At 39.3% G+C, this 13,067-nt stretch overlaps 1 protein-coding gene and 1 long non-coding RNA gene across 8 annotated transcripts in view; both read left to right on the top strand.

Annotated features, from left to right (window-relative positions):
* Positions 1–7,993, top strand: part of LOC108699781 (echinoderm microtubule-associated protein-like 1) — a 61,552-nt gene extending 53,559 nt beyond the window's left edge. For all 7 annotated transcript variants that reach the window (XM_041574377.1, XM_041574380.1, XM_041574376.1 and 4 more), the window contains 5 exons: positions 2,019–2,116; positions 2,432–2,519; positions 4,458–4,553; positions 6,062–6,192; positions 7,578–7,993. In XM_041574377.1, the coding sequence (XP_041430311.1) occupies positions 2,019–2,116; positions 2,432–2,519; positions 4,458–4,553; positions 6,062–6,192; positions 7,578–7,703 (539 nt within the window). In that variant the 3' untranslated portion in view covers positions 7,704–7,993. The remainder of the gene's footprint in view (positions 1–2,018; positions 2,117–2,431; positions 2,520–4,457; positions 4,554–6,061; positions 6,193–7,577) is intronic.
* Positions 7,994–8,637: 644 nt separating this feature from the next.
* LOC108699780 lies at positions 8,638–10,609 on the top strand. The gene is made up of 2 exons (XR_001932870.2): positions 8,638–10,147; positions 10,430–10,609. It is a non-coding gene; the product is annotated as an uncharacterized LOC108699780 (long non-coding RNA).
* Positions 10,610–13,067: the final 2,458 nt, after the last annotated feature.

Raw genomic sequence — 13,067 nt, 5'->3', positions numbered from 1 at the left:
CCTTCTTGCTGCTCAGCCCACTCTCCCTCCCTTCCTTCGTGCTTGCTGCTCAGCCCTTGTTCCCTCCCTCCCTTTCTCCCTTCATGCTTGCTTCTCAGCCAGCCCTCCCTCCCTTCCTTCGAGCTTGCTGCTCAGCCCGCCCTCCCTTCCTTCATGCTTGCTGCTCTGTCCTCCCTTCCTCCCTCCCTTCCTTTGTGCTTGCTACTCAACACTCCCTCCCTTCCTTCATGCTTGCTGCTCAGCCTGCCCTCCCTTCATGCAGCTCAGCCAGCCTGACCCCCCACCCTCGCTCACTCCCGACACCATGCCCCAGGTCGTGGTCTACCATGAACATTACTAGGATCTACTGGTAGACCGCGATCGATGTCCTGGGCATCCCTGCTTTAAAAGAAGAGCATGACTGGGAGGCAGAGCTAGTGGGCTAATAAATGCTAAGACAAGTGCATTTGCAAATGGGAAGCATGTTGACTAAAGCTTTTAAAAATGTTTCCTGCTGGTTTGTGGGGCTGTGACCTCTGCTGGTCCCATGTTCATACCCAGGCTGTACTATGACTGGAGGCAGTATAGAGGCAACCACAGACATGAGATCTTTATAAAAGATGGAGAGTTCCTCAAGTGACTGCGTTTACTAGCACTCTGTTTGGGCTCTAGGGTTTTTCCAGGAATACTTGTTAAAATGTCACTTTCACTTCAGTCTTTCAGAAAAGTGAAACCGTGGCTACAGGTATAGACATCAGGTCAGGAACAAAGTAGAGAACAGAAGAATAATAAGTATCCAGGACACAGGTCAGGCAGGTGGCTAGTCAAGCTTTGTACAAAAAACAGGTTTCATTACTCGAATTGCAATTCTCCATTAAATGTGAACTTGTTGCTGTGGACTGCAAGGCTAAGACAAACTCCAAATGATTTTGCATGACTGCTTAGCAGTGACTTTATATACAAATATCTTCTGCCCTCCCTAACCGTTTTAACAGGGCTGGTATAGTATTGTTGAATGGTGAGAGCACTGTTTGTAGCATCTGCCATGTTCCTTTAATTATAACGGTAGTATAGTCGATATTTAAGACATTGAAAATAATCCATATTATAAAGTGTAAGTCTTTTGCTTATTTAGAGAAGCATATGGAGCAGGGGATATTGAGTTCATTTCTGTTCTGCCTTTGATACCTCATCGCTACCCTTTCTGAACTCTTTCTGCTCATTCATTGTTGCACGTTTCCTTCTCGTGGTAAATGGAAATGACAGATGACCTAATTTTTTTCCATATGAAAGAGTTGGCCTAGAGATGAAGTTCTCTGAATTCGATATGTAATATCAGACTGAACATCATGGTTCTGACTCCAATGCCAGCTGGAAAAACAGTGTTTTCCTTGGTCTAGTTACCAATAGCAACCAATAAAATCTTGCTTTAAATATATGCACTGCTTTAGAACCAGTGAAAGCTTACTGGTTACTATGGGTTACTGGATCTGTACTATAAAACCCTGTTAGTCGCATTATATACTAGCATATTTATTTTACCCAAAGGTGCCTGTTATGGCAAGTACAGCACTCTGTGTCCTTGTTGAAATGTATTTATAAAGTCTATACATACAAATTATTAGAGAGAGAAATGCTGTATGAAGCATGTGTAAATAAAAAAAAATGTTCTTAACCCTAATCAGTCTACCTATAAAGCTATATATATATATATATATATATATCTCCTAATGTATATACGGTATCCATTGCGGCATATATACTGTACTGTCAGTGTACAAACCATTACATTTACATTGCCTGGACTAATTGAAACTTTATGTGCATATTTTTATAATCCTACCGTACTGTTCTAAAATCTGTTCTAGCGGATGTGATGAAATGTTTTCAGGATTTTAGTCTATCACCAAGTACCAGGTAGAAGCTGTAGAGAAGTTAGAGGAAATGGCGAATTTGGAACCTGAATACTGAGCAACAGCCTACTGACAATTTTGTCTTTGCTGACTCATAATTTTGCAATCCTTCTTTTCCCTCAATAGATGGGAATTTTCTTGCAATTGGTTCCCATGACAACTACATCTATATATATGCTGTTAATGAGAACGGAAGAAAATACAGTCGAATTGGGAAATGCTCAGTAAGTGTATTAAGATTTTCTGTTTTGTCTTTTTGTGTTATGTTTAAAAAGTTGAACAGCAACACAAACTCCAGAGCAAAATATATGACGCTTTATGGGACACTTGATGGTGCTTGTGTGAATATATTGAATAACAGCATATAAACCCTTTATAAGCAGGAGTTCTATTCATTTTAGACCATAAAACAGTAGAGCATTATATATTGTTTGCAGTGAATAAAATATTTACATTATATTTACACTGGTGTTAATGGTCATGAGTTGTCTCCCTTTAACTGGAATTACTGTAAGTCTGACTCTCCTTTATATTTTTAGGGGCATTCCAGTTTCATTACTCATTTGGACTGGTCTGTGAATTCGCAGTATTTGATGTCCAATTCTGGAGACTATGAAATCTTGTACTGTAAGTGTTTGCAGAAGACCATTCACCCATGTTAAAAACATAGGACTTGCTAACCATTTCTGCTGTTAGTAAAGTAAACAAGTACAGTTTATTGGACAATAGACAAAACGAATGCAAGTGCGTCAGTGAAGCAGAATCTAAACAAAATTCCATTGACATTGGTAGGTTCATGGGAATTATGGTACTGACACAGGCTTTGTGCAGACCCACACAGTCAGATCTGGTCAATCAGAATATCCATACGTGTGGTCATTTTGACAACATGGTGATTTCAAAAGGACAGACCACAAATGGAATTCTTTTGATTGAGCTAAAAACCAGTTAACTAAGTGACTGCATGAGTATACACCTATATATGAAGTGTACACATGGCTGGAACTAGCATTAGATTGCAGAGGTATCTGCTTTGGGCTTGGCTTTACTGTATCTCTGGAAACGGAGGCACAGTTTGAGAATATGTAAGCAGAAAACTATTTGAGCCAGCCAAGGAGACCAACTCCTTGGGGCAGATTTACTAAAGGGCGAAGTGGACGTCGCTAGCGAAATTTCGCTAGAAATCCCGTCCGCAGGTACATCTCAAATTTATGAACAGGTGTAGAGGAAATTTTGCTAACGAAAGAGACCGTTGCTAGTGTCGTTTTGCACCCTATCACCAGGTGAATTTTCGCTCTGACGAACGACCGTTGCTCTAAAGTGCGAAATTTACAGAATTTACCTCTTTCACCAGAGTTTCCTTTTCCACCTTAGACCTGGCAAACTGATAAGATGAAGCTACATCCTTCTCAATCTTATGTCAGTGACATCATATCCTGTATGCTGGAAAGTCATAAGTTCTAAAAAACGCTGACGTTTTTTCATATTTTAAAGTGGGATTGCCTTCAAAAGTCCTAACTTTTTTGTGTTATTTTTGTGTTCATTTTTTTAACAATTTGTAAATCCACTATTTTGGATTTGTCCAAACCCCCGAATCCTTCATAAAAGATTCGGCCAAATACCGAACCAAATCGTAGTTTGCATATGCAAATCATGGGTGGGAAGGGGAAAACATTTTTTACTTGTTTTGTGACAAAAAGTCATGCGAATTCCCTCCCCGCCCCTAATTTGCATATACAAATTAGTATTCCGAATTGGGTTCAGTCGGGCAGAAGGATACGGCTGTAACCGAATCCTGATAATAAAGGCAGAATATTGTCCGAATCGCGAACCGAATCCTGGATTCGGTGCATCCCTACCAATTTGAGGGGCATGCCACATTTGTTTTAAGGTGGGCTCATGTCTAGGGCATTAGAGAATCTCTTTTGTCTTTATTTTGCTTCCTTGGACATTTTTTAATAATAAGTGGCCACTTCAAGCATTTGCACCAACATCTCTAATAAAGGCGTCCATAATACCTATATGTACCCACCCTATTAAAATTGGCGTAAGAGTACTAATGAAGTTTCTCTAAACAGAAATGAACGCTAGCGAAAGAATGATATGAAATGCTCGTGCTAACAATTAGCATTAGCAAAACTTTGCCAACATTTGGCTGCTGAGATGCAACTGCGCATTTTAGTGAATTAGCTTAGTGGTAACGTATTTACACCAGGCGAAGTGGCATGAAGTGTGCGGAGCCTTCGTTGGTGAAAATTCACCCTTTAGTGAATTTGCCCCCTTTTCTTTCCTCACCATTAATGTCACCTGGTCTGGTGCCACCACTACCATTTCCAGAGTGGGGTGTGCCATATAGTTACCCTTACTGATTTATTCATCACTGCTTTTTGTTTGATGCTCTTTCTCAATTTTCTATAAATGTGTTGGCTGCTTAGCTAAAAAGGAGTGCTGCTGTAACTCATGCTGTATCATGAATCGGTTGCATCGATGGTCTGTCAAGTGATTATTGTTAAGCCTTTAATTCATTCAGAAAAATGTTGTAACCATTGGCCTTTTTCTGTGTAGGGATTCCCTCAGCCTGCAAGCAAGTAGTAAGTGTGGAAACAACCAGAGATCTTGAGTGGGCCACGCACACATGCACTCTTGGCTTCCAGGTGTTTGGTTAGTATCAGACAAACTTTAAGTCATTGTAAATATGAAAACTTTTTTGTTTTTTTCTCCTTGCAGCTATAATTACATTTCTTTTTGAATAATTACCATACATTTTGCATTTGACTTACGATAGTCATAGGTCCACTGTAAACCTCTACCACTTGTGAGCAGAAGGCATGATATTTTTAAAAGTTTGTATATAGGATCTGTATGAACCTAAGGTAAATATAAACACGTTTTCTGTAAGAAAACTAGAGAATATTAATTTTGTGACGTTAAGCCTGTGATTTCAGTTGGCCAAAGGTATATGACACAGCTTATGTCATTAGCTGTCAGACCTTTTAAAGGAATTGTTCAGTAAAAAAATAAAAAATGGGTAAATAGGCTGTGCAAAATAAAACATGTTTTCAATATAGTTAGGCAAAAATGTTATGTATAAAGGCTGGAGTGACTGGATGTGTAACATAATAGCCAGAACACTACTTCCTGCTTTGCAGCTCTCTTGGTTTCCACTGATTGGTTACCAGGCAGTAACCAATCAGTGACTTGAGGGGGGGGGGACACATGGATCATAACTGTTGCTTTTGAATCTGAGCTGAATGCTGAGGATCAGTTGCAAACTCACTGAACAGTTATGTCTCATGTAGGCCCCCTTCTAGTCGTTGACTAACTCAGAGTTAGAGCTGAAAACAGGAAGTAGTGTTCTGGCTATTATGTGAGACATCCTGTCACTCCAGCCTTTATACATTACATTTTTGACTAACTATATTAGACACATTTTTTATTTTGCACAGCCTATCTATTTACCCAGTTTTTATTTTTACACTGAACTGTTTCCTTTAAGTTCTGGGGGAGACCTAACCAAAATTGGCTGTGCATTGGCATCTCTTATCAAGGACTTATCAAGGAGTACATCTATAAATACAACATATTGTTCAACTTTCTGTCCAAAAAGCAGCTAGGTCACTATGGAGCTATGGCATTATTCACAAGATCAGAGTATAAATTATTTTCCATTCCGGAGTAGAGAAGAAAAACACTACTTCCCCCTTAAGTTGAGCTTAACACTTAAATATTTGCATGTTCACATTAGAGATAATTTGTGTAGAAACATAGTCTAAAGTTTCAGAATCTCTATAACAGTAATAATTTAGGCCTTCAACGTTGCACACGGGGGTCACCATCATGATCAGTGGTAGTGTTCATGCTCAGTGTGGTCTAGGCAGCTGTTGAGAAGCTGTGCGTATGTTGTGGGAAATCAAGCAGAAAATGAGGTTTGTCTATCATGGAAGCGGATGCTACAAAGCTAATTATTAGCTTCTGATTTTTTTATGCTGCCATGTTATATGAATGTTAAAGGGCGTAGCCCAGCTCTTTGTTCACCTTTAGTTCTCCTTTAAGACGCTCATGATTTGATAACCACTTCTCATTACTAATGTGGAGATTCCAACCATGTATTTGAATCACTATTAACTGCTTGCATTCTGTAACCTACCTTTCACATTATCCTCTTACAGGAGTTTGGCCCGAGGGCTCTGATGGAACCGATCTTAATGCCATATGCAGATCCACGGATAAGAAACTTTTGGCTACTGGGGATGATTTTGGCAAAGTGCATCTCTTCTCTTTTCCATGCTCACAATTCCGGGTAAGTTACAGACAAAGTAGCTTTTGTAGTTGTTTTTTTCTAAGTAAATATAAATCCCCACAGTGACACCATCTAGTGTTTTTGGCCAACTGGCTACAGTAGTTTGAAAATAATTTTCCAGATAAAATGAATGTCTTGTGTTGTTGCTCTGCTTAGAACTGTCCATAGAACTGACTTTTCTCTCCTCACTCAGCAGAACAACATCACAAAATGTTCATTCTGTTAGGAAATTTGTTTTTAGCTGACTGAGCATGTCCGTGGAAATGACAATGTTTCAAATTCATTATATGGGTATTGGACCCATTATCCAAAATGCCCGGGACCTGGGGTTTTCCACATAATCGATCTTTCCTTAATTTGGATCTCTGTATCTTAAATCTACTAAAAAATCATATAAACCCAATAGGCTTGTTTTGCCTTCAGTTAAAGGGGTGGTTCACCTTAAGTTAACGTATGTTATAGAATGGCCAACTTTTTATTTATATTTATAGTTTTTGAATTATTTGCCTTTTTCTTCTGTATCTTTCCAACTTTTAAATGGGGTTCACTGATACCATCTAAAAAAAAAATCCTCTAAGTCTTCAGATGTATTGTTATTGCTTCTTTTTTTTACTTATCTTTCTATTTAGGCCTCTCCTATTAATTTTTCAGTCTCTTATTCAAATCAATGCAAGGTTGCTAGGATAATTTGGACCCTGGCAACCAGATTGTTGAAACTGCAAAATGGAGAGTTGCTAAATAAAAAGCTAAAAAAAATGAAAACCAATTGCAAATTGTCTCAGATTATCACTATCGACATCATACTAAAAGTTATCTCAAAGGTGAACAACCCCTTTAATATTAATTATAATACACAAAAGCCATGAATATCTTGTAAATTATATCCTTATAAACGGTGAGTTCTGATGTCATCAGTTATAAACGGTGAGTTCTGATGTCATTTGTGTCACATGACTCACTGAAACTTGTGTATTATAATAAATAAAGTACCCCCAGTTGCAAAATATGAGGATATTAGAAGTCACCTCGGAGTTCCATGACATGTACCTTGTCGTTGATCGTTTGGATCAAGGACAAGGTACTGTTTATTATTATAGAGAAAATGGGAATCACTGTTAAAGATCTGAATCAATTTATTATAATATAATGGAGTCCATGGGAGACAGCCATCCAGTAATTTGGAACTTTCTGGATAACGGGCTTCAGGATAACGGATCCCATAACTGTATTAACAGTTTAAAAACTGCTAATATCTTTAAAACTAGAAAGAAAGAATGAAAGAAATCCGGTAAATTGCAAAAGTGCTTAGGACATGGAACACTTTTACATAAATTTGCTTTGAGGGTTTACATGTTCATTAAGTTTTATTTTACTGCTCTTTTCAGGCTTCTGGTCATGCTTATGGAGGGCACAGCAGCCATGTTACAAATGTCAGCTTTTTATGTGACGATCGTCATCTAATCTCTACGGGCGGAAAGGACATGAGTATAATGCAGTGGCGTGTTATATAAAGAGTATTGGTACTGTGGGCACGCATTGGACTGTACCAAACAGTGTCTCAGAACTCTTTGTTAAAAATCAAACTCAGGAACAATCCTCTTTATACTGGTGTCCTGCGCTGACAAATCCGTGTGTCACGTCTGCTTTCAATGGGGGGCCATCTATACTTAGAATTGTTTCAAATATGCATTACATTATCAAATACAAAAGCTTAAAGGTTTCCATTGCATTCGTGCGTAATGTTGAATGTCTAATGTACTGTAAATTGTGTTAAAACAAAGAGCCTGGGTACATTGTGAAATACAGCAGCTGTGAATGTGTTTCATGTAGGTGTCTGACTTTTGGCAAGTTCGACTTATTTGCATTGAGCAATACAATTCTCCAGTCCTCCTATAGCTTTATTATTCCATTTATTGGCCATTGATAGAAGTATCCTCCTGTTCATTTCTGATGGGTTTTAGAACAAACTGTAGCAAAAAGGTTGGGTTTTTATTACCCTATAAAATGGCATACAAACTGTTTTACTGAGCTTCCAAAGTAACTCCAGCATTTGAGAGGTATTACTGGCTGGGCGTTTGCACTACAGGACACAAACAGTCATCTGCTGCAACTGTGGGAGGAGAGGGGACCTCGCCCAACTTCTGCCTGAGGTAGGAAATCCTTTATATAGTGTATTCAGTATGTTTTTACATGCGGGGCATGGGGTTTTAACCACTATTTATGGAAGACCTGTTCTACATCTCCAAACCATGCTACAACACCATGAGGGTCAAAATCTGACCCAGAGTCTTAAGCTGGCCATACACGGCCAATAAAACCTGCAGACAGACCAAGTCCGTTGGGCTTTCCCGAACGATATCTGGCTGAAAGTCAGCCAGATGTCGATTGGGCAGGGTTAAAATCCCGTTGGATCGTAGACCACATCTGTTTGTTGATGCAGTCCCGCGATCCGACCACCCATATTCCATACATTATGATCCAATTGTCAGGCCCTAGGGCCCACTATCGGATCAGCCCAATATCGCCCACCTCAATGTTGGCATATCGTTTGCCGATGTGTATGACCACCTAGAGTACTACGCCTTATCAGTTGTTGAACCACAACTTTCCTGGGTATAGTGCAACAGCTAGAGGGCTGTGAACTAATTCTTTGCTGTTTTGTTTTGCAATTTAGGTTTCCTAAATAAAGCATAAATATGATGCACTTCTGATAGCATTTTCAGCTTCACTTTGGAGAGAGAAGCACATAGATAGGCACATTATAAAGACATGTTTATTGAAAATCTCTACCAAAAATAGTCTGGTCACATATATTTTCCTTAACTTAATAATATAAAAGATGACATTTCTTCCAAAACTATATTGTATGTCACTTGTAGTTTCACCAAATACCTTTTCTAGACTGGACAAAATTAAGATCGGGAAATAGTCGCTCTTCCCTGCCAACAGTGGCTAGGGTTGCCACCCGGCCGGTATTTTACCGGCCTAGCCGGTAAAATACCTGCCGGGGGCCAGTATTACAAATTTACCGGCAATGTAGCTGCCGGTAAATTTATAATACGATCAAAAGGAGCCCTCGGCCTGCCCCCAAACTTACCTTATCTTGTTCCTCTTCTAGCGTCTGCGGGTCTCCGTTGTGTGGCCCCGCCCCTTTTGACATCACGTCCGCCCCTTTTGATGTCACACCCCGCCCATTTGAGGCCCCGCCTCCCAGCAGCCGGTAAAGATTTTTATAAAAGGTGGCAACCCTAACAGTGGCTGTGGGTAAGTTGCCTGTGTAAAAGGGAGTCATATAAGTGATGTAGGACATTTACTGGGGTTTGGTAGGTGTTGGTAAGCTTTGGTTAGGAGAAGGTGTACAAAGGTGGATATGGGAGGTTGTTGGGGTATTTACATTGGGAAGGCTTCAGAGCTGGAAGGCTGGCATTGTGGCACTTGCTCATTTTGTCCCAGTGATGTAAAGTTGAGAGGGTTGGCAAATGAAGAAGGCAGTATAGCATGTTCCTATGCCTTCTTCACTCCTCAGGTGCATATATGTCTTTATTCCGCCTTCTGTTAAGACAGTAAAAAAAAAAAAATGTCACAACTTTGTGTTAAACTTTCATTCTATAACTTGGCCCAAGTGCCATTTGAAAGAAATAATAAAAATTGAAAGGCTCATGTAGCCAAGTGCCTTTTTGTGCGTTGCATTTACTAGATTTCTTGCTAATGGCACTTTGAAATCCGTTGGTAACATATATAAGACTTCTGGTTAAATAAAATTTGTTGCAATGATTTGGTTATGAAGGAACTGTGCTGAATATATTCATGTAGGTGTATCACCAATCCTGTGCTAAGCTGTCACTATACATTTTATGGAGCGTAATGAACAATAAGGCTGTGCCGTACGTTTTATTTCCGTGTATATTTGTCTGTTTGGTCTTTTTTTTTGATTTTTTAAATGCATAATAACAAGGTAAAATATAAGGCAAATCGATGGGATTCAATTTAGACTGATCATTCACTGTGCTTCCGTCCAATGAAGACAATAACTTGTAGGAAAAGGGGTGATGAATTCAGTCGGACGCAGTGGGTTGCTGCAAAAACTGTGTTCTTTATTTTAACACAACATGTTTCGAGCTGTGCTCTTGCACTTGACAAAGAGCACAGCTCGAAACATGTTGTGTTAAAATAAAGAACACAGTTTTTGCAGCAACCCACTGCGTCCGACTGAATTCATCACCCCTTTTCCTACAAGGTAAAATATAAGTCATATGATTTTGCATGAAGGTTGATATATATACGTCAAATGGATAAATGTCATTGGAGGGTTTGTAAAAGGCTTACATAGACATTAACTTGGTAAGCGCATTGATTGTTGAAATGCATTGTTTACATGGGGGGGGGTCTGTATCTGGAAAAAAATAAATTTGAAGTTTATCAGAAATTGTTTTTGGGTTTTTTTTCCTCGTAATGAATTTTATTTATTTTTTTGTAGCCCTGGCAATGAGTTATTTGATATATGATTTGATATATGAATCAAATCCTTGATTTAGGTAAAAGCAGCAGATTTTTGGACGACTATTGTCCAATGGTCAATGTACTTGTTACAGCAGATAGACATTTATCTAACCCAACAACTTATTTGAGTAACAAATTAGGCCTTGTACAAAGTTAATACTTTGACTAGTTAGAAATTTGTGTTTATGACAACAGTTTGCACAACACATTAGAGAAACCTACTGAGAATAAGGGGAGTCCAGTGGCCTTGTATGTGCCTTGCTGGGTAAACAGTCATAGCCATTGTTTATTGTTATATAGTAAATATAAGTATTGTTACCCATCAATTAGCACTAATAACACCAGGCAGACAACAGCCTCACAATCCTAATATATTACTTGGCTGAAGAAGCATAAAGTTCCTAAAACAATGGCTGAGTATTTGTTGTTTTTTTAGAAACATATTTGCCTATGTCAGCAGTTGGGGTTGGGGGTTTAACAAGCACAGCCTTTGCCTTGGGTCAGTAGCTTCACCTCGGACCCATGAGTGGGTGCCAGGATTTGGATCATCGCTTGATTATCGGGAACCTGAGGGTGATGAACCAAAGGTTGTGGGGCTCCCCGATTGTGCTGATGTGATGCAGAACTGGATATTCTTGTAATTACCATCATACAAAGCTAAGTAAATGTTTTTAAATTCTACCTTCACTTGTGTGTGTGTTATTGCTCACAAGCAGTTTATCAAAAGGTTTAATTATTGATCCTGTATATTTATATTAATATTTGTATTGATATTAATTAATACAATTATTATTATTGATAAAGGTTCACCCCTTTATTACAAAAATTTTGCTGTGAACAGACAACATGCGGTCAAAGGAGCTCTCCATGCAGGTGAAACAAGCCATCTTTATGCTGCAAAAACAGAAAAAAGAAATCTCTACAATGACCCCAAATAGACCAGTAAACAAGCAATATCTTGGTTCCACACCAACAAGATGGAGTTATGGAGTAACCAGCCCAATCCCCAGACCGTAATCCAATAGAAAACTTGTGGGGTGACATCATAAATTTGGTTTCTGAGGCAAAACCAAGATATGTAGAAGAATTGTGGAATGTAACAGGTGCCAGAAGTTGGTGGACTCCATACAACACAGATGTGCAGCAGTTCTCAGAAACACTCGTTATACAACTAAATATTAGTTCAGTCATTCAAAGGAAAGCAAAATCTTGAAACATTTTTCAGTTTATACAGTGAATGTTTGAGTTTAGAAAGAAGAATTCAGACACTGCTATTTTTTGGAACAGCCTAATATTTCCCTTTTCTTCACTTTCTGTAAAGGAATAACACAAATTTGATAAATATTTCTTCATGTTTTGATTTGGAATAGAATGTGCAGTGTTCCCAGCGCATTTGTGTGTATGGAAATAAAAGTGATTATATGGATTTTGAGCTTTATTCACATACTGCTATTATTCTGAACTGTATGTTGGTGACCTGCCAAAGATAGCCTGTCTCAAATTATTAGGGGTGCATCAAATCCAGGATACTGCTTTTTTCAGCAGGATTCATCCGAATCCTTCTGCCCGGCCAAACTGAATCCTAATTTGCATATGCAAATTATACAGAGAATCATGTACCCCCTATTGTATTCTACAAGGATATGAAGTCATTGAGGGCCGAGCCAAGCCGGTGGGAGCCCCGGCGACCTGGCTGACTGTGGCGCCCCCCTCCACCGTGTGCAGACCAGACTGGAGTAGGCAGCATTGAAAGGGACGTGCCTGGCGACCCCCAAGCTTTGCACCCTAGGCACATCCCTACTCTACCTACCCCTAGTTCCAGCCCTGATTGAGGGAGTTACATGACCATATACAATTCAAGGAATATAACATGCAAATATTTGAAACTTGTGTAATAAAACAAAAATAATATATACCCCATTGTAAGTGACCTGTGACATAAATAACCAATAAGGGTGGTGTATATATTTTACAAGATATCCATGGCTCTTGTGCACGATAACAACTGTAAAATCTACAATTAGTATAGATATTGGTATATATAGTTTATATACTGTATGTGTATGTATGGAATCTGGGTTTCATTTGAAGGGGTTGAACTTGATGAACTTTGGTCTTTTTTCAACACAACTTAAAGGAGAAGGAAACCCAGTGGGCGCAAAAACCCTCCCCCCTCCCCTGTGTTGCTTCCCCTCCCTCCTCCCCCCTGGACTACCTGTCCCACTGGGCAAATGCCCCTAACTTGTTACTTACCCTTCTGCGCAGGTCCAGTCTATGGAGTTCACCGACGCCATCTTCTTCCAAGCGACGGCTTTGCTCACACCGCAACACTTCGCCAGGCGTAGATTCGCCAGGACAACGCTAATTCACTAAAA

Source organism: Xenopus laevis, chromosome 8S (genome assembly GCF_017654675.1).
Source record: "Xenopus laevis strain J_2021 chromosome 8S, Xenopus_laevis_v10.1, whole genome shotgun sequence".
NCBI classification, from domain to species: domain Eukaryota; kingdom Metazoa; phylum Chordata; class Amphibia; order Anura; family Pipidae; genus Xenopus; species Xenopus laevis.
Note: the sequence above shows the minus strand (reverse complement) of the source record. Positions and strands in the feature narration are given on the sequence as shown.